Raw genomic sequence first — 24,734 nt, forward strand, 5'->3', positions numbered from 1 at the left:
TCTTCAATTTGTTAATATGGTGTATCACATTGATTGATTTGCATATATTGACGAATCCTTGCATCCCTGGGATAAATCCCACTTGATCATGGTGAATGATCCTTTTAATGTGTTGTTGGATTCTGTTTGCTAGTATTTTGTTGACGATTTTTGCATCTATATTCATCAGTGATATTGGTCTATAAATTTCTTTTTTGTAATATCTTTGTCTGGTTTTCTTATCAGGGTGATGGTGGCCTCATATAATGAGTTTGGGAGTGTTCCTTCCTCTGCAATTTTTTGGAAGACTTTGAGAAGGATGGGTGTTAGCTCTTCTCTAAATGTTTGATAGAATTCACCTGTGAAGCCATCTGGTCCTGGACTTTTGTTTGTTGGAAGATTTATTTTTAAATTTATTTATTGATTTATTTCTATTTTTGGCTGCGGGTATTCATTGCTGCATGTGGGCCTCTCTCTAGTTGTGGTGAGCAGGGGCCACTCTTTGTTGTGGTGTGCGGGCCTCTCACCACAGTGGCTCCTCCCGCTGCAGAGCACGGGCTCTGGGCCTGCGGGCCTGAGTAGTTGTGCCTCGATGGCTCCAGAGTGCAGGCTCAGCATTTGTGGCTCATGGGCTTAGTTGCTCCGCAGCACGTGGGATCTTCCCGGATCAGGGCTCAAACCCGTGTCCCGTGCATTGGCAGGTGGATTCGCAACCACTGCGCCACCAGGTAAGCCCTGTTTATTGGAAGATTTTTAATCACAGTTTCAATTTCAGTACTTGTGATTGGTCTGTTCATATTTTCTACCTGGTTCAGTCTTCGAAGGTTATACCTTTCTAAGAATCTGTCCATTTTTTCCAGGTTGTCCATTTTATTGGCATAGAGTTGCTTGTAGTAGTCTCTTAGAATGCTTTGTATTTCTGCGGTGTCTGTTGTAACTTCTCCTTTTTCATTTCTAATTTTATTGATTTGAGTCCTCTCCCTCTTTTTTTTGATGAGTCTGGCTAATGGTTTATCAATTTTGTTTATCTTATCAAAGAACCAGCTTTTAGTTTTATTGATCTTTGCTATTGTTTTTTGTTTCTATTTCATTTATTTCTGCTCTGATCTTTATGATTTCTTTCCTTCTGCTAACTTTGGGTTTTGTTTGTTCTTCTTTCTCTGGTTCCTTTAGGTGTCAGGGTAGATTATTTATTTGAGATTTTCCTTGTTTCTTGTGGTAGGCTTGTATAGCTATAAACTTCCCTCTTAGAACTGCTTTTGCTGCATCCCATAGGTTTTGCATTGTCACGTTTTCATTGTCATCTGTCTCTAGGTATTTTTTGATTTCCTCTTTGATTTCTTCAGTGATCTCTTGGTTGTTTAGTAATGTATTGTGTAGCCTCCATGTGTTTGTATTTTTTACGTTTTTTTCCCTGTAATTCACTTCTAATCTCATGGTGTTGTTTGTTGTCAGAAAAGATGCTTGATCTGATTTCAATTTTCTTAAATTTACTGAGGTTTGATTTGTGACCCAAGATATGATCTATCTTGGAGAATGTTCCATGCACACCTGAGAAGAAAGTGTAATCTGCTGTTTCTGGCTGGAATGTCCTATAAATATCAATTAAATCTATCTGGTCTGTTGTGTCATTTAAAGCTTCTGTTTCCTTATTTATTTTCATTTTGGATGACCTGTCCATTGGTGTAAGTGAGGTGTTAAAATCCCCCACGATTATTTTGTTACTGTCGATCCTCTTTTATAGCTGTTAGCAGTTGCCTTATGTATTGAGGTGCTCCTATGTTGGATGAATATATATTTATAATTGTTATGTCTTTTTATTGGATCGATCCACTGATCATTATGTAGTGTCCTTCCTTGTCTCTTGTAACATTCTTTATTTTAAAGTCTATTTTATCTGATATGTTATTGCTACTCCAGCTTTCTTTTAATTTCCATTTGCATGGAATATCTTTTTCCATCCCCTCACTTTCAATCTGTATGTGTCCCTAGGTCTGAATCGGGTCTCTGGTAGACAGCATACATATGGGTCTTGTTTTTGTATCCATTCAGCAAGCCTGTGTCTTTTGGTTGGAGCTTTTAATCGATTCACCTTTAAGGTAATTATCGATATATATGTTCCTGTGACCATTTTGTTAATTGTTTGGGGTTTGTTTTTGTATGTCCTTTTTTTCTCTTGTGTTTCCCACTTAGAGAAGTTCCTTTAGCATTTGTTGTAGAGCTGGTTTGGTGGTGCTGAATTCTTTTAGCTTTTGCTCGTCTGTAAAGCTTTTGATTTCTCCGTCAAATATGAATGAGATCCTTGCGGGGTAGGGTACTCTTGGTTGTAGGTTCTTCCCCTTCATCACTTTAAGTATATCATGCCACTCCCTTCTGGCTTGTAGAGTTTCTGCTGAGAAATCAGTTGTTAACCTTATGGGAGTTCCCTTGTATGTTATTTGTCGTTTTCCCCTCGCTGCTTTCAATAATTTTTCTTTGTCTTTAATTTTTGCCAATTTGATTACTATGTGCCTCGGCGTGTTTCTCCTTGGGTTTATCCTGTATGGGACTCTCTGCGGTTCCTGGACTTGGGTGGCTATTTCCTTTCCCATGCTAGGGAAGTTTTCAACTCTAATCTCTTCAAATATTTTCTCTGGTCCTTTCCCTCTCTCTTCTCTTTCTGGGACCCCTAAAATGTGAATGTTGTTGCGTTTAATGTTGTCCCAGAGATCTCTTAGGCTGTCTTTATTTCTTTTCATTCTTTTTTCTTTATTCTGTTCCGCAGTAGTGAATTCCACCATTCTCTCTTCCATGTCACTTATCCGTTCTTCTGCCTTAGTTATTCTGCTGTTGATTTCTTCTAGTGTAGTTTTCATTTCAGTTATTGTATTGTTAATCTGTTTGTTTGTTCTTTAATTCTTCTAGGTCTTTGTTAAACATATCTTGCATCTTCTCGATCTTTGCCTCCATTCTTTTTCTGAGGTCCTGGATCATCTTCACTCTCATTATTCTGAATTCTTTTTCTGGAAGGTTGCCTATCTCCACTTCACTGAGCTGTTTTTCTGGAGTTTTATCTTGTTTCTTCATCTTGTAACATAGCTCTCTCCCTTTTCTTCCTTTCTGTCTTTCTGGGAATATGGTTTTTGTTCCACAGGCTGCAGGATTGTAGTTCTTCTTGCTTCTGCTTTCTGCCCTCTGGTGGTTGAAGCTATCTAAGAGGCTTGTGCAAGTTTCCTGATGGGGGGTACTGGTGATGGGTAGAGCTGGGTGTTGCTCTTGTGGACAGAGTTCAGTAAAACTTTAATCTGCTTGACTGCTGATGGGTGGGGCTGGGTTCCTTTTCTGTTTTGTTTGGCCTGAGGCAACACAATACTGGAACCTACCTGGGCTCTTTGCTGGGGCTAATGGCAGACTCTGGGAGAGCTCACGCCAAGGAGTACTTCCCAGAACCTCTGCTGCCAGTTTCCTTGTCCTCATGGTGAGCCACAGCCACCCTCCGCCTCTGCAGGAGACCCTGCAGCACTAGCAGGTAGGTCTGGTTCAGTCTCCCCTGGGGTCAGTGCTCCTTCCCCTGGGTCCTGATGTGCACACTACTTTGTGTTGCCCCCCAGAGTGGAGTCTCTGTTTCCTCCAGTCCTGTCGAAGTCCTGCAATCAAATCCTGCTAGCCTTCAAAGTCTGATTCTCTAGGAATTCCTCCTCCTGTTGCCGGACCCCCCAGGTTGGGAAGCCTGATGTGAGGCTCAGAACCTTCACTGCAGTGGGTGAACTTCTGTGGGATTAGTGTTCTCCAGTCTGTGTGTCACCCACCCAGCAGTTAAGAGATTTGATTTTACTGTGATTGCCTCCCCCCGCCACCATCTCATTGTGGCTTCTCCTTTTCTTTGGATGTGGGGTATCTTTTTTGGTGAGTTCCAGTGTCTTCCTGTTGATGATTGTTCAGCAGCTAGTTGTGATTCTGTGTTCTCGCAAGAGGGAGTGGGAGCACATCCTTCTACTCCGCCATCTTGGTTCAGTGACTTTCTGTATTTGATCATGTGAATTAGGGAAAACAGCTACCTCTCCTGATTTTGAAGATGTGGCCTTGTGTAGGAGCATTCCTTGTGTAAAGTGGTTGTGCTAGGCAGCTTTGGAATCCCAGCTGAAGCTGGAGAGGATGTGGACTGGGATGGGGGGTGGTCCCCAGGGCATACAGCGTCCGGGCTGCCTTGTTAGGATGGTTGGAGTTGGAGTAGACTCATGCCAGGGTTTCCCCAGGCGTGCCTCTCCAGGGCTGCTCTGGCAAGATAACCATAGCTGGAGTGGGTGTAGGTTGAGTATTCCCAGGTTGCACTGCACGGGGTTGAGATTTCTGATCTTGAAATTACGTTGTGTGGCTCTGACTCCCTGGCGTTCAATTTTCTCAACGTCTGAATTTTGTCTCCCTAGCATGATGTAAAAAATCTTGGGTTCTAATATTGGCTCTTCAGCTTACTAGCACTGTGCTTTTATACAAGTCATTTTGATGAGCCTCATTTTCCTCATCTGTCAAATGATGCCTTCAATACCTACTACTTAGGTTTGTTCTGTGAATCAAATGAAAATAATAATGTTTAACAATACTGTTTTCTCTTGATTTACAATGTCTGATGGACATTTTAAGCTAACATATATCTAATACTTAAAACATAGCTCTTCTCCAGCCTGGAAAGTCTTCAATTCTTCTTTTACTGAATTCAGATATATTTCTGTCTTTCTTGTTTACTTTCATCAAATTAAATGTATTAGTAATAATAACAGTATTTATAAATATTGTTTATAAATAAAAAAATAAAAATAGTAATAACAACTATGTTACAGCATTGTTTTGAATTTAAAACAAGGAAATCTATTATGGACAGTATAGCACTGTATAAACATTTAGTTAAGAACTTTTTTCTCTAGTTGGGACAGTGGTATTGGTTTATTCACTTTCTTCACTGAACAGAAATTTTTTATCTCATGGAAGTCTTTATAACCTATTTCTTTATTGTTAAAAACTGTTTATTAGGAGCTTCTTATTTTTTTATTGAGGTACAGTTGACATAGAACATTATATTAGTTTCAGGTGTACAACATAATGATTCAATATCTGTGTACAAGGAACTTCTTAACTTGAGTTATGTATTTTGACACAGTCTCTCAGAAAGATCTAAAAGGTGATCTTACTCGATATATTTGAGGTAGACTGTGATTCATTAAATATACATATTATAAACAACAGGACAACAATTTAAAAATATTTAAAGCGGTATAAATCATATAATAATAGTGGAGACAAAAAGGAATAAGAAAGTACTCAAACCAAAAACAGGCAGAAAATGAGGAAAAAAGAAATAAAGGATATACAGAACAAGCAGAAAACAAGATGGTAGATTTTGAGCAAACCACATCAGTAATTAGCAGCACCTTAATAATATACATAAATAATTACATTAAATTTAAATGGCTTACACACCCCAATTAAGAGTCAGAGTCAGATGGGTTAAAAAAAAGACCCACCACTATTTTCTGTCTATAAGAAGATCACCTTAAATATAATACAAAATTTTGTTGAAAGTAAAAGAATGGAAAAAGCTATACCATACAATTACTAATCTAAAGAAAGCTGGAGTGACTGTATTAATATCAAAGTAGACTTCAGAACAAGGCATCTTGCTATGGATATAAAGAGACATCACATAGTGATAAAGGGATCAATTCACCAAGAAAGCATAACAGGGCTTCCCTGGTAGTGCAGTCGTTGAGAATCCGCCTGCCGATGCAGGGGACACGGGTTTGTGCCCCGGTCCGGGAAGATCCCACATGCCGCGGAGCGGCTGCGCCCGTGAGCCATGGCCGCTGAGCCTGCGCGTCCAGAGCCTGTGCTCTGCAATGGGAGAGGCCGCAACAATTAGAGGCCTGCGTACTGCAAAAAAAAAAAAAAAGAAAGCATAACAACCCATAATTATGCACCTTACAAAAGAGCTTCAGAATACATGAAATAAAAGCTGATAGCACTGAAAAGAGAAATAGACAATCCATAGTTATAGTTAAAGACTTAAACACTGTTCTCCCAGTAATCCAATAAAAAAAAGACAAGATCAGAAGGATATAGGAAATCTGAACAACACTAGGAATCCAGTCAATCTAATTGATGTTTCTAGATTAATTCACCTCACAACTGCAGAGTACACAGTCTTTTTCAAGTACACTTGGAATATTTACCAAAATAGACCAATTCTGGGCTGTAATACAAATTTCAACAAATTTGAAAGATTTGAAACTGTGCAAAATGAGTTCTCTGACCATAACAAAATTAAACTATAAGTCAGTAACAGAAAGACACCTGGAAAATCCCCAAATATGTAGTTAAACAACAGACTTTTAAATAGCCCATAGCTCAAAGAGTAAGTCCCAAGGGAAGTTAGAAATTATGGGGAATTGAATAAAAATTAAAATGCAGCATAAAATTTGTGGGATGCAACTAAATAATTCTTTAGAGATAAATTTATAGCATTAAGTGCTTATGTTAGAAAAGACTAAAGATCACAAATCAATGATCCAAGCTTCTACCTTAGGAAACTAGAAATAGAAAATTAAGCCCAAATTAAATAAATAAATGACATAATCATTTAAATGGAAAACAGAAAGACAAGAGAGAAAATCAATGAAAATAAAGGCTAGTTCTTTGAAAAAAAATCATTGAAATTAATAAACTTTTATCCAGAATGATGAGGGAAAAAATATGAGAAGAAATAACTGATCAGTATCACAAATGAAAGAGGGGACAGCAGTATGGATACTACAGACATTCAAAGGAAGATAAGGGAATACAAACAGCTTTATGTCCATAAACTCAGTAATTAAATGAAATAGACATATTCCTTGAAAGATACAAATTACCAGTGCTAACTCAAAAGGATATATTTAATCTGAATAGTTCTAAATCTATTAAAGAAATTGGATTCATAGTTTAAAATCTTCCTACATCATACTTAATGGTGAGAAACTCAAGTTTTCTCAGTAAGATCAGGTACAAGGCAAGGATGTCTCCTCCCACCAGTCCTTTTTCAACATTGTAATGGAAGTCCTTGCTACAGTAAGGCAAGAAAAGGAAATACAAGTTATACAGGTTGAGAAGAAAGACATAAAACTGTCTTTGTTCACAGATGACATGATCATCTATATAGAAAATCTGAAAGAATAAACAAAAAAAACTCCTGGAACTAATAAGCAATTATAGCAACATTGCAGGATACAAGGTTAGCATACAAATGACAATTGCTTTCCTATATACTAACAATGAACAAGTGGAATTTGAAAATAAAACCACAATACCATTTATCATAATAATACCATTTACCATAATAATAAACATAACATTAGCATCCCCCAAAATGAAATACTTCGGTATAAATCTAACAAAATATGTATAAGATCTATATGAAGAAAACTATAAAACTCTGATGAATGAAATTAAGGAACCAAATAGAGATATTCCATGTTCATGGATTGAAAGACTTGATATTGTCAAGATATCAGTTTTTCCCAACTTGATTTATAGATTCAATGCAATCTCAATTAAAATCCCAGCAAATTTTTTAATGGATATTAACAAACTGATTCTAAATTTTTTGTAGGGAGCCAAAAGAGTTGGAAGACTGATGCTAACCCTACTTCAAGACTTACTATAAAGTTACACTAACCAATACAGTGTGGTATCAGTGAAAGAAAACACAAATAGATCAATGGAACAGAATAGAGAGCTCCAAAATAGACTCCCATAAATATAGTCAACTGATCTTTGACAAAGGAGCAAAGTTAATACAGTGGAGCGAAACAGTCTTTTTATTTTTAAGTGAAAGCAGGTTTATTTCAAAAAACACTCCTTTCAACAAATGGTGCAGCAACAACTGGACATTCAATGCTAAATAAATGAATCTAGACACAGACTTGACACCCTTCACAGAAATTAACTCAAAAGTAGATCATAGTCCTAAATGCAAAACACAAAACTATAAAACTGCTAGATGATAATACAGCAGAAAACCTAGATAACTTTGGTAAGGTGACTTTTTAGATATAATATCAGAGACATGATCCATGAAAGAAATCATTGTTAAGCTGAATTTCATTAAATTTAAAAATTTCTGCTCTGTATAAGACATTATCAAGAGAATTAAAAGACTAGCCAAAGACTTGAAGAAAATATTAGCAAAAGACACATCTGATAGAGGACTGTTATCCAAACTAACAATAAGAAAACAAACAACCTGATTTTAAAATGGGCCAAAGAAGATATAGAAATGGCAAGTAAGTATATAAAAGATGGTCCACATTATATGTCATCAGGAAAATGCAAATTAAAACAACAGTCAAATACTAGTACACGCCTATTAGTAAGGCCAAAATCCAGAACACTGACAACACCAAATGTTAATGAAGATGTGGAGCAACAGGAAATCACATACATTGCTGGTGGAAATGCAAAAGTGGTACAGCCACTTTGGAGGACATTTTGATGGTTTCTTACAAAACTAACATGCTCTTAGCATACATTTCAGCAATCATACTCCCTGGTTATTTACCCAAAGGAGTTGAAAATATATGCCCACACAGAAACCTGCATATGGATGTTCATAGCAGCTTTAAATAACGTAATTGTCAAAACTTGGAAGCAACTAAGATGCCCTTCATTAGATGAGTGGATAACTAAGCTGTGTACATCCAGACAATGGGGTATTATAGAGTGGCAAGAAGAAATGAGCTTTCAGTCCACAAAAAATACGTGGAGGGACCTTAAATACATATTTCAGTGAAAGAAGCCAATTTGAAAAAGGCTACATACTGTATGATTCCAACTATATAATATTCTGGAAAAGGCACATCTATGTAGACAATGAAAAGATTAGTGGTTTTGTATAAAATGGATAACTGATAAGAACCTGCTGTATAAAAAAATAAATAAAATTCAAAAAAATACAGAATAAAATCAAGCACATCAAAATATTTTTTAAAAAAGATTAGTGATTACTAGGGGTTCCAGGAGCCAGAGATGAATAGGCAGAGCATAGAGGATTTTTAGGGTAGTGAAAATACTCTGCATGATATTACACTGATGTATATATGTCATTATACATTTGTCCAAACCCATAGAATGTACAACACCAAGAGTGAACCCTAAGGTAAACAATGGATTTTGGGTGATTATGATGTGTCAATGTAGGTTCATTCTTGGTAAAAAATGTACCATTCTGTGAGTGATGTTCATAAAGTGGGGGCTATGCATGTGTGGATGCAGGAGATATATAGGAAATCTTTATCTTCTCAATTTTGTTATAAACCTAAAACTGCTCCAAAAAAATAAGTCTTGGGGGAAGAAGATTCCCACGAAGAAAACTCTAGGTCCAGATGACTTCACTGGTGAATTCTTTAAAGGTCAAACCTTTAAAGATGAAGTAATACTAAATTTATGAAAACTCTTCCAAAAAAACAAAAGAAGAGGGATCAATTTCCAACTCATTTTATGAGGCCAGCATTATCCTTATACCAACACTAGATAAAGAAATTTCAAAGAAAAGAAGAGCTTACAAACTAATATCCCTCATGAATGTAGACACAAAAAAGTTCAAAAAATGCCAACTGAATCTAGCAATGCAAAAAATACTAATAATGAAGCATATTTTAGAAGAAAACACAAATGTAAATCTTCATGACCTCATATAGGCATTGGTATTTTAGATATCACACCAAAAGCATAAACAACAAAAGAAAAAAATAGATAAATAAAAATTTAAAACTTTTATGGTCTAAACAAAGTGAAAAGACAACCCACAGAATGGGAGAAAATATTTGCCAATCATATATCTGATAAGGACTGTGTATCTAGACTGTGTAAAGAGCTCTTACAACTCAACAATAAAAAGACGACCCAATTTAAAAATGGACAAAGGATCTGAATAGATATTTCTCCAAAGAAGATGTAAAAATGACCAATACACATATGAAAAGATGCTCAACATCTTTAGTCATAAGAGAAGTGCATTCAATATTGGGAGGTGAGGTGGAGGAGTTGGAATGAATGGAGAGTGATTGCTAATGGGTATGGGTTTTTTGGAGAGGGTGATGAAAATGTTCTAAATTTGTGGTGATGGTTTCTGAATATACTAAAATCATTGGCTTATACTTTAAATGGATGAGTTGCATGAAACGTAAGCTATATCTCAATGCTGTTATTACAAAAAAGTGTTTGCACATACACACATCACAATGAACTTTTTCTACTCACCTATTATGATGTACAAAATAAACAACAAATAAATATTGGCAATACAAAATGCTAGCCAGGATGCAGAGCATCTAGAACTCTTACATTGTTGATGCAAATTACATTTTGGAAAACAGTTTGGCAGTTCTTCCTAAGTTAACCACATACCATATTACCTATCTATCTTATTCCTATATATTAACCCAAGAGAAATAGACAGTTATGTTCACATAAAAACCTGTATGTGAATGTCGCTAGTTGTTTTATTATAATCACCAAAAGCTAGAAACAACCCAAATTTCCTTACTGGGAATGGATAAATAAAATGTGGTTCATCAGAACAGTGGAGTGCTACTCAGCAATGAAGAGGAATGGACTAGTGATCCATGGAAGAACATAGGTCAATCTCAAATGCATTATGCTAAATGAAAGAAACCAGAGTCAAAGGCTACATACTATATTGATTCCATTTATATGATATTCTGGGAAAGGCAAAACTATATAGAGAACCTGTCAGTGGTTGCCAGGGCCTGGGGTTAGAGGGAGTCATTGACTGCAAAGTGTCATGAGGAAGTTTGAAGCTGTTGGAACTATTCTACATCTTGATTGTAGTCATGGTTACATGACTGTATGTAATTGTCAAAACTTGTAGCACTGTGTACTAAAAAGGATGGATTTTACTCTGTAATTTATACCTCAATAAATGACTAGACAGAAAATCTAGTCCATTGGCAGATAGCCATGCTTTATTTAGTTGTTCATATATCTAAATATAATTTTTATTAATCTAATCCTGGTGACAGTTTAAAGAGCTTGTGTATGGCTAATTGGAAGTAGTTCTAGAATGATTTACCGACAGCCAGTTTCCCCTAACCTTTTGATTATCTGTTTTTCTTTCTTAACATTTTTTTTAGTTTTAAGGATTAAATAATTTTATTTTAGGTAAATTATTTTTGTGTTTCTTATAGTATTTGTTAATTTATCCTTCTGTGGTTGGCAGGGTTGTTTTGTATCTTTTTGGTCTTTATACTTTAGTTACTTAAAAACACCTTGAAAGGATTTTTTAGCAGTTTGACCAAAGACTTCAATTTTGATTTTATTTTTTTATACTTTTCACTTAATTTTTAGATCAGATAGATGCAAAACATACAAAAGGGAAAGAGTTATAGGTGAACTGTTCCTTAGGTAAATATTATGCAAACTGATTTTGTATGAACTGACTAGTTCCACAGCCTTGTAGAATTCCTTAAGTGTTTATGTCGATTTTTATGTGCGGTCTGGTGTCTTTCTGTGATACATTGAATACATTGCTCATGAGAATTCAAGACTCCTGTGTGGTTGGTTTTCAGTGTGTAGCATATGTGGAATCCTTCTTACTCTTACTCAAGATCCAAATGTCCTTCAGATCTCACTGATAAGCAGTGAGACAGTCAGCAAGATGCTACTGCTCAGGTGCTGGCTGTTTCCAAAGTTTCTTCTATTCTTTCAGTACCCAGAAGATAGTCTTTGATGAAGGCAAGTGGGTGTTTTTGGCTAAACAGGAGGAAACCATTGTTTGCTCAGTTTTCCAGTCCTGGGGAGCCTAATGACTTGGTGCCACATGTCAGCATTGCTGAGCACAGGTGCACCCCCAAGAACATTAGCTTCTTATATGGTGGCAGCACTGCTGTGTGAGCCTGTGATTTCCTCAAAGGAGATAGCAGTGGTCTGCGTTGACTCTGACGTTAATATCACAGCAAAATTTTTGCTTTAGCAGACAGTCACTGGAAGCCACATAGTGCAGACACATTTGCCTCACTGAAATGTGTACTTTATTGGTTGTTTTACTTATTAGTAGCATTTGTTTAGTGTCCAAGGTACTGGCATTGATTAGAATTCTGGAAAAAGTGAATATAAGACAAAATAGAAACAATAGTGTATAAATGTCTTAGGATGAATAGCAATTTAGTAACTCTTCCATAAATTCATGTGGCCCTCACAACCTCAATATAAAATCTAAACTCCATAATGTTATTTAAAAGACTACTCATAATCAGGGCCCTGCCTACTTCTCCAGCCTTCCTCCCTCCACCTCTCAAATCTTACCCTGTGATCTATTAAACTAAACTTATCTTTATTTCTTTTCTGCTTCCCTCTTCAACATAGCTAATCATGCTTCCAGTCAATTATAATTTTTTAAAATTTTTATTGGAGTATAGTTGATTAACAATGTTATGTTAGTTTCAGGGGTACAGCAAAGTGATTCAGTTATACATATACAAGTATTCCTTTTCAAATTCTTTTCCCATATAGGTCATTACAGAGTATTGAGTAGAGTTCCCTGTGCTATACAGTAGGTCCTTATTAGTTATCTATTTTATATATAATAGTAGTGTGTATATGTCAATCCCAATCTCTCAGTTTATCCTTTCCCCCTTACCCGCATAACCGTAGGACTGTTTCTACATCTATGACTCTATTTCTGTTTTGTAAATAAGTTCATTTGTACCATTTTTTTAGATTCCACATGTAAGTGATAAGTGATATCATATGATATTTGTCCTTCTCTGTCTGTCATATGACAATCTCTAGGTCCATACATGTGGCTGCATATGGCATTGTTTCATTCTTTTTTAATGGCTGAGTAATATTCCATTGCATATATGTACCACATCTTCTTTATTTCTTCTTCAGTCAGTGGACATTTAGGTTGCTTACAGTCCTGGATATTGTAAATAATGCTACAGTGAACATTGGGATGCATGTATCTTTTTGAATTATGGTCTTCTCAGGGTTTATGCCCAGGAATGGGATTGCTGGATGGCATGGTAGCTCTATTTTTAGTTTGTTAAGGAAACTCCATACTGTTCTCCATAGTGGCTGTACCAATTTGCATTCCCACCAACAGTGTAGAAGGGTTCCCTTTTCTCCACACCCTCCCCAGCATTTACTGTTTGTAGATGTTTTGTTGATGGCTATTCTGACCAGTGTGAGGTGATACCTCACTGTAGTTTTGATTTGCATTACTCTGATAATTAGTGATGTTCAGCATCTTTTCATGTGCCTTTTTGGCCATCTGTATATCTTCTTTGGAGAAATTTCTATTTAGATGTACTCCCCATTTTTTGACTGGGATGTTTGTTTTTTGTTATTGAGCTGCATGAGCTGTTTGTATATTTTGGAGGTTAATGCCATGTTGGTCACTTAGGTTTGCAAATATTTTCTCCCACTCTGTTGGTTGTCTTTTCATCTCATTTATGGTTTTCTTTGCTGTGCAAATGCTTTTAAGTTTAATTACGTCCATTTGTTTATTTTTGTTTTTATTTTCATTACTCTAGGAGGTGGATCCAAAAAGATATTTTTGCAATTTATGTCAGAGAGTGTTCTATGTTTTCCTCTAAGAGTTTTACAGTATCAGCCTTACATTTAGGTCTTTAATCCATTTTGAGTTTATTTTTGTGTATGGTGTTAGGGAGTGTTCTAATTTCATCCTTTTACATGTGGCTGTCCAGTTTTCCCTGCACTACTTATTGAAGAACTCTTTTTTCTCCCTTGTGTATTCTTGCCTCCTTTTTCATAGATTAGTTGACCATAGGTGTGTGGGTTTATCTCTGGGCTTTCTATCCTGTTCCATTGATCTATATTTCAGTTTTTGTGCCAGTACCATACTGTTTTGATTACTGTAGCTTTATAGTATAGTCTGAAGTCAGGGAGCTTGATTTCTCCAGCTCCTTTTTTCTTTCTCAAGATTGCTTTGGCTCTTTGGGGTCTTTCATGTTTCCATACAAATTTTAAAATTTTTTGTTCTAGTTATGTGAAAAATGCCGTTGGTAGTTTGATAGGGATTGCACTGAATCTGTAGATTGCTGCACTACTTATTGAAGAACTCTTTTTTCTCCCTTGTGTATTCTTGCCTCCTTTTTCATAGATTAGTTGACCATAGGTGTGTGGGTTTATCTCTGGGCTTTCTATCCTGTTCCATTGATCTATATTTCAGTTTTTGTGCCAGTACCATACTGTTTTGATTACTGTAGCTTTATAGTATAGTCTGAAGTCAGGGAGCTTGATTTCTCCAGCTCCTTTTTTCTTTCTCAAGATTGCTTTGGCTCTTTGGGGTCTTTCATGTTTCCATACAAATTTTAAAATTTTTTGTTCTAGTTATGTGAAAAATGCCGTTGGTAGTTTGATAGGGATTGCACTGAATCTGTAGATTGCTTTGGGTCGTATAGTCATTTTGATAATATTGATTCTTCCAATCCAAGAAAATGGTATATCTCTCCATCTGTTTATGTCATCTTTGATTTCTTTCATCAGTGTCTTATAGTCTTCTGAGCCTTTTACCTCCTTAGGTAGTTTTATTCCTAGGTATTTTATTCTTTTTGTTGCAGTGGTGAATGGGATTGTTTGCTTGATTTGTCTTTCTGATCTTTTGTTGTTAGTGTACAGGAATGCAAGAGATTTCTGCACATTAATTTTGTATCCTGAAACTTTACCAAATTCATTGATGAGCTTTAGTTGTTTTCTGGTAGCATCTTTAGGATTTTCAATGTATAGCATCATATCATCTGCAAACAGTGACGGTTTTACTTCTTTTCGAATTTGGATTTCTTTAATTTCTTTTTCTTCTCTGACTGCCATGGCCAGGACTTCCAAAACTATGTTGAGTAAAAGTGGTGAGAGTGGACATCCTTGTCTTGTTCCTGATCTTAGAGGAGATGCTTTCAGTTTTTCACCATTGAGAATGATGTTTGCTGTGGGTTTGTTGTATATGGCCCTTATTATGTTGAGGTAGGTTCTCTCTATGCCCATTTTCTGGAGAGTTTTTGTCATAAATAGGTGTTGAATTTTGTCAAAAGCTTTTTCTGAATCTGTTGAGAGCTTGTATGGTTTTTATTCTTCAGTTTGTTAACGTGGTATATTACATTTATTGATTTGTGTATATTGAAGAATCCTTGCATCCCTGGGATAAATTCCACTTGATCATGGTGTATGATCCTTTTAATGTGTTGTTGGATTCTGTTTGCTAGTATTTTCTTGAGGATTTTTGTGTCAATGTTCATCAGTGATATTGGCCTGTAATCTTCTCTTATTGTTGTATCTTTGTCTGGTTTTGGTGTCCGGGTGATGGTGGCCTCATAGATGACCTTGGGAGTGTTCCCTCATCTGCAATTTTTTGGAAGAGTTTCAGAAGGATAGGTGTTAACTCTTCTCTAAATGTTTGATAGAATTCCCCCTGTGAAGACATCTAGTCCTGGACCTCTGTGTGTTGGAAGTTTTTAAATTACAGTTTCAATTTCATTCCTTGCGATTGGTCTGTTCATATTTTCTATTTCCTCCTGGTTCAGTCTTGGAGGATTGTACCTTTCTAAGAATTTGTCCATTTCTTCTAGACTGTCCATTTTATTGGCATATAGTTGCTTGTAGTAGACTCTTATGATCCTTTGTGTTTCCATGATGTCAGTTATAACTTCTCCTTGTTCATTTCTAACGTTATTGATTTGAGCCATCTTCCTTTTTTTTTTGATGAGTTTGGCTAAATGTTTATCAATTTGTTTATCTTTTCTAAGAACCAGCTTGTAGTTTCATTGATCTTATCTATTGTTTTCTTTGTCTCTATTTCATTTATTTCTGCTCTGATCTTTATGATTTCTTTCCTTCTGCTAACTTTGGGTTTTATTTGTTCTCGTTCTCTAGTTGCTTTAGGTGTAAGGTTAGACTTTTTTTTCTTTTTGACGTTTTTCTTGTTTCTTGAGGTAGGCTTGTATAGCTATACACTTCCCTCTTAGAACTGCTTTTGCTGCATCCCATGGGTTTTGGATCGTTGTGTTTTCATTGTCATTTGTCTCTAGGTATTTTTTATTTCTTTGGTGATCCGTTGGTTGTTTAGTAACATATTATTTAGTCTCTACATGTTTGTGTTTTTTACATTTTTTTTTCCTGTAATTGATTTCTAATCCCATAGTGTTCAGTTTCCATTTGCATGGAATACCTTTTTCCATCCCCTCACTTTCAGTCTGTTTGTGTCCCTAGATCTGAAATGGGTTTCTTGTAGACAGCATATATATGGGTCTTGTTTTTGTATCCATTCAGCCAGTCTGTATCTTTTGTTTGGAGCATTTAATCCTTTTACATTTAAGGTAATTATTGATATGTATGTTCCTATTGACATTTTCTTAATTGTTTTGGATTTGTTTTGTTTTATTTTTTTAATGATTGGCTTATTTATTTATTTATTTATTTATTTATTTTTGGCTGTGTTGGGTCTTCATTTCTGTGCGAGGGCTTTCTCTAGTTGTGGCAAACGGGGGCCACTCTTCATCGCGGTGCGTGGGCCTCTCACTATCATAGCCTCTCTTGTTGCGGAGCACAGGCTCCAGACGTGCAGGCTTAGTAGTTGTGGCTCACGGACCTAGTTGCTCCGCGGCATGTGGGATCTTCCCAGACCAGGGCTCGAATCCATGTCCCTTGCATTAGCAGGCAGATTCTCAACCACTGCACCACCAGGGAAGCCCTGGCTTTGTTTTTGTAGGTCTTTTTTCTTCCCTTACTATTTTGTTCTCTTGTGATTTGATGACTGTCTTTGGTATTGTGTTTGGGTTGCTTTTTCTTTTTTGTTTGTGTATCTAGTGCAGTTTTGGGGTTTGCTCTTCCCATGAGGTTTTGATACAGCAGTCTATATAGGTACAAGGTTGTTTTAAGTTGCTGGTCTCTTTCCCACCTAGAGAAGTTCCTTTAGCATTTGTTGTAAAGCTTGTTTGGTGGTGATGAATTCTCTTAGCTTTCGCTTGTCTGTAAAGCTTTTGTTTTTTCTGTTGAATCTGAAAGAGAACCTTGCTGGGTAGAGTATTCTTTGTTGTAGGTTTTTCCCTTTCATTGCTTGAAATATATCGTGCCACTCCCTTCTGGCCTGCAGAGTTTCTGGCTTAAAAATCAGCTGATAACCTCATGGAGATTCCCTTGTATGTTATTTGTTGCTTTTTCCTTGTTGCTCTTAATATTTTTTCTTTGTTTTAAATTTTTGTCAGTTTCATTAATATGTGTCTCGGCATTTTCCTCCTTCGGTTCATCCTATATGGGACCCTCTGCACTTTCTGGACTTGAGTGTTTCCTTTCTCATGTTAGGGAAATTTTTGGCTATAATATCTTCAGAAATTTCCTCAGGTCCTTTTTCTTTCTCTTCTCCTTCTGGGACCCTATAAAATGAATGTTGGTGCGTTTAGTGTTGTCCCAGAGGTCTCTGAGACTGTCCTCATTTCTTTTCATTCTTTTTTCGTTATTCTGTTCTGTGGCAGTGATTTCCACCACTCTGTGTTCCAGCTCACTTATCCGTTCATTTGCCTCAGTTACTCTGCTACTGATTCCTTCTAGTGTGCTTTGTCATTTTAGTTATTGTATTGCTAATCTGTTTGTTTGTTCTTTATATCTTCTAGCTCCTTGTTAAACTTTTCTTGTGTCTTCTTGATCTGTGCTTCCATTCTTTTTCTGAGATCTTGGATCATCTTTACTATCATTACTGTGAATTCTTTTTCAGGTAGATTGCCTATCTCCTCTTCATTTAGTTGTTCTTGTGTGGTTTTATCTTGTTCCTTTTTTTGCAACATATTTCTCTGTCATCTCATTTTGTTGAACTTTCTGTGTTTGTGGTCTCCTTTCCACAGCTGCAGGACCATAGTTCTTATTGCTTCTGGTGTCTGCTCCTTGGTGGGTGAGGTTGGTCCAGAGGCTTCCTGGTGGGAGGGACTGGTGCTTGCCCTCTGGTGAGTGGAGCTGGGCCTTGTCCATCTGATGGGCAGGGTTGTGACAAGGGGTGTGTTTTGAGGTAGCTATGAGCTCAGTATGACTTTAGGCAGCCTGTCTGCTGATGGGTGGGGCTGTGTTCCTGTCCTGCTGGTTGTTTGGTCTGAAGCATTCCAGCTCTGCAGCCTGTAGGCTGTTGGGTGTGGCCAGGTCTTCGTGCAAAATGGGGACCTCCAGAAGAGCTCACACTGATCAGTATTCTCTGGGGTCCAGTATTCTCTGGTGCCCACAAAGCCCCACCTCCGCCACCAGTGTCCCTGCCCCAACAGTGAGCTACAGCCAACACCCGCCTCCCCAGGGAACCCTCTCAGACCCTAGTTAGGTCTAGCTGTGATTCCTATGGAGGTATTTCTTTGTGCTCTGTCTTGTGTGCACCCTCCAAGAGTAGAGTGTCTGTTTCTTCCAGCCCTGTGGAGCTCCTGCACTCGGGTTCTTCCTCCTAATGCCTGACCCTGAGACTGCCTTGGAGGGCTATTTTTATGTGGGAATGTCCCTATGTAGTCTCTGTGTGTTTAATATTTTTTGGTGCAAAGGCTGTTTTTAGTATGGATGTCTGCTACCTCTTTCCTCAGTGTATGCTGGCCGTTATCCCCTTGATAGGAGGTGTGACTGATGTTGTGGTGACCTAAACCTGCACTGGATATTGAGCGGGGCCTCCTCTTTGCTCTGTGGTTGTTAATTCCCTGTCAGGGGCAGGATCTGCTCCCTAGTTGTTGTAGTAGAGGCCCTCAGATCTGTTTCTGAGCTGTGTTTCAAATCTGCGGTATGCAGTAGGTGAGATTGGAGCACTCCCAGTGGGAGAGAAGCCACTGAGTTTTCCTCCTCTGGAGCTGTTCACCTGTGAGTGAACTCTGTTGTGTCACTTTTCACCCATTGTGTTGGCTCACAAATTACACTGTTGGAACTGCTCTCAGCTCCCCCTTAACCGTGGGTATGCCAGCAATTGGCCCTGGTGTCTCTCAGGCGTTGTTTTCACCAGGCCACCATTGCAGATCCACCAAAGTCATATCCCAGGACTACAGTAGTCGTGTACCTGGACCCACTGTGGTAGCTGTGGAGGCAGCTCAGATTCTGGCCTGGTCCAGTCCCCGTGTGTACCTGCCCACAAAGCCCACAGCTGCTAAAGCTAGACCCATCTCAGCTACAGGAGCACTCGTCCATTTGGACGTTCCTCAGTTGCTGAGTTTACAATGCCGACAGCTGGGGTGGTTCCTGCAGCCTCAAGGAGAGATTTCAGCTCTTCTTCCTTAGTTGCATTGCCCCTGGGGCTCAGCTGTGGTTTCAGCCCCACCTCTGTATGTGTTCCTCCCACTGGCATCTGCTCTTCAGGCTGTCCCAGAGCACATGCACCCACCCAGGTGGGCGGGGGTGGAGGCGGCGACGGGTGGGGCACGCGAGCCTGCTCAGGCAGGTGACCATCCTAGTGCCCCAGGAGGCAGGGGCCAGTGCATGGGGAAGGGGGCTGCAATGGTGGCCTCACCCCTTGCGTGCCACTCAACAATGGCACTCCGCTTCTGTGGCGGCCTGGGCTTCTTCCACGAACATTGCCAATCGTGGGGCTCTTTACTCCCATCCTTTCAGGCTGTCCCTTCACAGCCAACAGCTGTCCCCTCCCTGAGTCCACTCTCCAGACCCCGTGTTCCAGCATGCAGCCCCGCTCCGCACCAGCAGACACAGGACTCGATCTGGGGAGCTCAGGGCTGCGGCACGGACCATCTGGACCATCCGTGTAGGTCTTAACTCTGTCCTATCTGCCACAGACTGGTTGCTGCCCTCTCCTCCGAGCCCCTGAAGCTCCCTCTCTGTCCCAGATGGTCTCCCCACCGGTGAGGGGGCGTCGCTGAGTGCGGGAACCTCTCCTCTCCTTCAGCTCCCCTGCAGGGGTGCAGGTCCCGTCCTGTTTCCTCTTCTTTTTTTCTTTCTTAAGTCCTACCCGGTTGCGTGGGGATTTTTCTTGCCCTTTTAGGTGTCCAAGGTCCTCTGCTAGTGTTCAGCAGGTGCTCTGTGAGAATTGTTCCATTTGTAGATGTATACTTTTTTTTTTTTTTTTTTTTTTTTTTTTGCGGTGTGTGGGCCTCTCACTGTTGTGGCCTCTCCCATTGCAGAGCACAGGCTCCGGACGCGCAGGCTCAGCAGCCATGGCTCATGGACCCAGCCACTCTGGGGCATGAACCCCTTGCATTGGCAGGCGGACTCTCAACCACTATGCCACCAGGGAAGCCCTGTAGATGTATTCTTGATGTACTTGTGGGGAGAGGCGAACTCCACATCCTCCTATTCCTCCATCTTGACTCTGTCCCCCCGACCTCCCAGTCATGTTCTGTGGGAAACCTTTGCTGGTTTTTATGCCCATGTGGCCTCCCACAGAATCCTGAACTTCTGGTGCTTACAGCACTGTTATTATTGCTTATTGAATTATCTGCAAACTCCTTAAAGGAAGGGCCTTCTCTTTCTTGTTAACCTTGGTATCCTCAATGATAATGCCTGGTGATGGTAAATATTTAACAAAATTTCCTAAAATTGGAAGGACAAAGGGCTTGCAGTCACTCTAGCAGTCTTACCAAGTTTTCTGGTTAGTTCTTTTTCTGTTTGTGATTATTTTTCCCATTTTATGACTGTGAAAATACTGAGACTGAATTTTTTGTCACTCTTTCTCTTTCAGTAAGTTACTTAAGTTTTCTGATTCAGCTTGTTAATCCATAAAACATAGATAATAAATAAAAAAAACATAGATAATAGTTGATATAGGGTTGTTGAGCGAATTGAAGAAGTACTTGTGACTCAGGGTTCTTACTCTCTCCCGTCCAAATAGAAGGTACAGGCAGGGCTCCCTGTAAGAGCTAGAGGTAATATTGCTCTAGTGATTAGGCCATCATTGTCCTGAATGGTGAATTTCTTTGACACACTTTTTCTTTTTCACTTGTCCTCTAATAGTGTCTCAATCATGAACAAGGTATTCACTGGGTCAAAAAAGAAAGACTTCAAGCATTTCTGGAAAGTGATTGCTACTTTGAATACAGGTATTGTAATCCCATCAATATACATATTTTTAAATGAAAAATAATTTTTCTGTACTTTCTTAATAAAATTGTATACCTTTAAACTCATTTGAGTTTATATTCCACTTGCTATATAGTATAAGATAGAGCATTGGTAAACATCACTTAACTTTTGCAAAGAGATTTTGTAGAAACAGTACCTAATAAGTGTATTTCAATTCTGCTTCTTTGATCATTATATTTAAAATTTTTTTTCTACTTCTGTAAAGGTATTTATGTTCAGGGTGTTAAAAAATGAATATGAGTGTCATAAAAAAGACAGAATGTTGTAGTGCAGGGCCATGTTTTCCTTTTATGCTCCCTGACTTCTAAAGTTTAAGTACCTAAACATTCTGAAGTTTTACTAAAGTTTGACTTTTGCTTAGAACTGTATTTTTTAAATAAAGATAAAATAAATTAAAACAGAATAATTATTAATTAGTAATTCTATGAATAAGCCATTAATTTTAGCAGATCCTAAGAGAATCATCCTGTAGAGTTAGGACAGGAGATTGATTTGAATACGTAAAACAAAATTTTAGTTTTTTTTTTTTTTTTCTGAATTCTACCATATTTGAAACTTATTTCTAGTTTGTATGATTTCTGAAATGCAGGTTAGCCAAATTGGTTTCACAAGTAAAATGGAGTGAATCAGGCATGAATATCACATTAGGTGCAGATTTTTCCCCCTGGGTCCTGAAAAAGCCAACCGGTCCACCACCTCCTTCTGTTGAAGAAGATGATGTTATAATTATGAAAAAGTTCTACATTTCTCTTGGCGAGGTAAAAGTGTGAGTGTTTCTTTGTGTCTTGGCACTTCAGTGAAACTTCTCATTTTAGGGATATGAATTTCATTTGTACCACTTGAATAGGAAAACGATTTCAAATACTTCTAAAGTAGATTTAACAAATATTCTTTTGGATTTATGCTGACTTATTTGCCCTACACTCTTTCACCTGAAATGTAATTAGAATTATTATCCTCATGTGTACAAAGGAAAAATGCAAAATTGAAGAACATCCCCAATGTCACCTGGGAAGCAAGGGTTTCATTGTTCATTTCAAATTTTTTATTATTTGGAATCTGTAATTTTTGTACAAAACAACAATAAATTGGGCCTTCTCTTCCTTATTGTCAAGATTATTCTTCAGTAATAAAATGCATAACTGTTTAGCTGTTATCAGATAAATTTGCCCTTCACAATTGGAGAATGTTGGGTGGCATGAGTACGTTGGAAGAGATCTAACCTAGAATCAACTGTCCTTTTGGGGAATCACAGTTTAGTGAAAACTGTTGTTTGATCTTTGCCTCTGCCAGGGCGGAAAAATTTTCCTTCTACCCTTCTAGGTTCTTTGGCTGGTCTATTAAAAAAAAAAAAAAAAATGACATGACAGGGTAACAGGAAAAAACAAATGTAATTTAGTATGTACGGGAGCCCTGTAAGAATATAACACCCAAGAGCGAGTTGGGCAGTTGAGGCATATATGCCATCCTGAGCTAAGGAATGGGGTAGGGGCTTGGGGCTTCAAAGTGGAGGAGGGTAATTCACAGGACTATAAGAAGACCAGATGTTTGGTAATTAGATGTTTACCTGCCATATAGATAGGTTGGTCATTCAGATAAAAGTTATCTCTGGTGCTGGCTGTCTCTGAGCCAGGCCCCCTATGTAAATTCTTTTAGGTAGTTAAAGGAGAGGTAAGTGTTTTTCTTGAGTCTGCTGGGTCGTGATCTCCTTCAGCTCACAATAATCCACAATGCCATGGCATATTTTGGGGTCACGTATTCTGCTTCTCTTTAGCCTCTAATTATCAGATCTTCTCTCTGGGAAGACATTTCTAATACACAGTTCTTTACAAAACCAGGAATTGCAAATATGTTACCCATGTGTTGCTATTCTCCTAGTTTGCATTCATGACAGAGATTGCTAATCAATTATGGCAATTTTCCTGCTGAGCTAGGACTTGGCTCCAAATTCTTTTTCAACACAGCATTCTAGGCAGGCACTTCCAAGTGATCAAAGATGTCATACAAGAGGAAAACTATTTGCCATCTCTGTTGGAATGGATATCCTTACCCTATCTTATTTGAACATTTTTTTCATGTGTAAGCTCTCCTATTTAATTTTGTAGTTTGACAGCTCTATCAGCAATATTTGGCAGAAATGTTAAAAAATTATGCCAGTCCCATTATTTCCTCTGAATAATGCTCAGGGATGTACTGAAGGCACATTTTTCTTTTCTCTTATATTTATTTTTAAGTATTTATTTTTTATCTTAACCCATATGTTATAATAATGTTAGGGATGTCAAAAAATATACCGATAGTAGGGGTCAATAAACATACAAAGGAAAGAATCAATCTAGGGGAATAAGTTCTGATCCCTTACAGGTAAATTTAATCAAATATAAGAGAATAAAAATCCAAGCTAGTTTACTTTTACTATTTTCTGTGATGGAAAAAGCTCATTTCTGTCAAATTGAGTAATACTTGAACTATATATTTTTTTAATAGCCTTTAAACTTTGAGGATTCAGTTTTCTTTGGGCCCTTAAATCACTAAACCATGACTATAGATAGGGATTAATCCATATGATAATTGGTAATATTTCTTTGAGTCTTCAGTTATACCATCTAAACACAAACAATTGACCCATCTTTTAAGAGTACAAAGTAGAATAGTTAACTGCTTTTATGTCTGGCTAACTACTTCCTTCTCCCCTATCCTCTACTCTCTCATCTTTTTTGTGCAGTTGAAATAGCAAGGATTCTTGTATGTTGGTCTCTCTCTATTCCTTGAAAGTTCCTTAATTATTTTGGTCTCCTCTCAGTGCTTAGGATACTACTTGTAATAGAGTAGTCATCAATAAATATGTTGAATGAACATGTAATTAGTAATAAATAACTTGGTTTTAGAGGAAGGAAAAGAGGAAACAAAAGGCAATTAGATTCAAAGCTTTTATCTACCAAGGAAACCTTACTTCTAAGAGGGGCACTGAGTACACTGATGGCACCTGATATTTCTTTCTCTTGCTTTTGGTCTTATTGTGTGGCCTGACTTACCCTGCTAATTCTGCATAATAGTCAGGGAACAATTCTATTCCATTTGAGCCTTGCCTCCTCTGTGACTGTTCCTTAGGCTAAGGGCCCACCAGGTTGGAGAAAGGAGAAATGAGATTAATGCTGGGCACTCCCTTTTCTGCTTCTGTTGAACAAGCTGGATTATCCTAGAAGAGTAGGTGAGGACATGACTAAGAGGAGCAGGAAGAAGAATCTTCCCAGGAAATCTGAGATGGAGTTTCTTAGGACTGGGGTTCTAGAAACTGTGTGTCAGGTTGAGAATTGGGTCAGCTGGCTCAGTACACGAAAGAAAGGAAACATTGAAGGCTCCATCCAGGGGCAGGTGAGTCAGGAATCAGCCTTCAGGAAGCATCCAATCCAAGCAAAGTTGTGAAAACTGAATCTAAGGTAAAGGGGAAGTTGAGCATGGAGAGGTTTCCAGTGCTACTGAGAGTTAAGTTTTTGTCATATTAGGGAGGAGTTGTTAAAAACACTGAGCCAGGCCAGACAGAATTGGGGGCATGAAATAACTGGGAAAGTTGTGAATGGGAGTAGCTGGCAAATGATGCATCCAAAGACTGATGAGCCGTGGTGACTGCCAAGTTAAAGTTAGATGGTGTGAATTTGTAGTGAATCCAG

General features: G+C 38.1%; 1 protein-coding gene across 1 annotated transcript in view; it reads left to right on the top strand.

Annotated features, from left to right (window-relative positions):
* Positions 1-24,734, top strand: part of RGS22 (regulator of G protein signaling 22) — a 174,359-nt gene that overhangs the window by 33,880 nt on the left and 115,745 nt on the right. Inside the window, exons 5-6 of the mRNA XM_024115883.1 lie at positions 20,935-21,020; positions 21,653-21,821. Of these exons, the coding sequence (XP_023971651.1) occupies positions 20,935-21,020; positions 21,653-21,821 (255 nt within the window). The remainder of the gene's footprint in view (positions 1-20,934; positions 21,021-21,652; positions 21,822-24,734) is intronic.

The sequence above is a fragment of the Physeter macrocephalus genome, chromosome 15 (genome assembly GCF_002837175.3).
Source record: "Physeter macrocephalus isolate SW-GA chromosome 15, ASM283717v5, whole genome shotgun sequence".
NCBI classification, from domain to species: Eukaryota; Metazoa; Chordata; class Mammalia; order Artiodactyla; family Physeteridae; genus Physeter; species Physeter macrocephalus.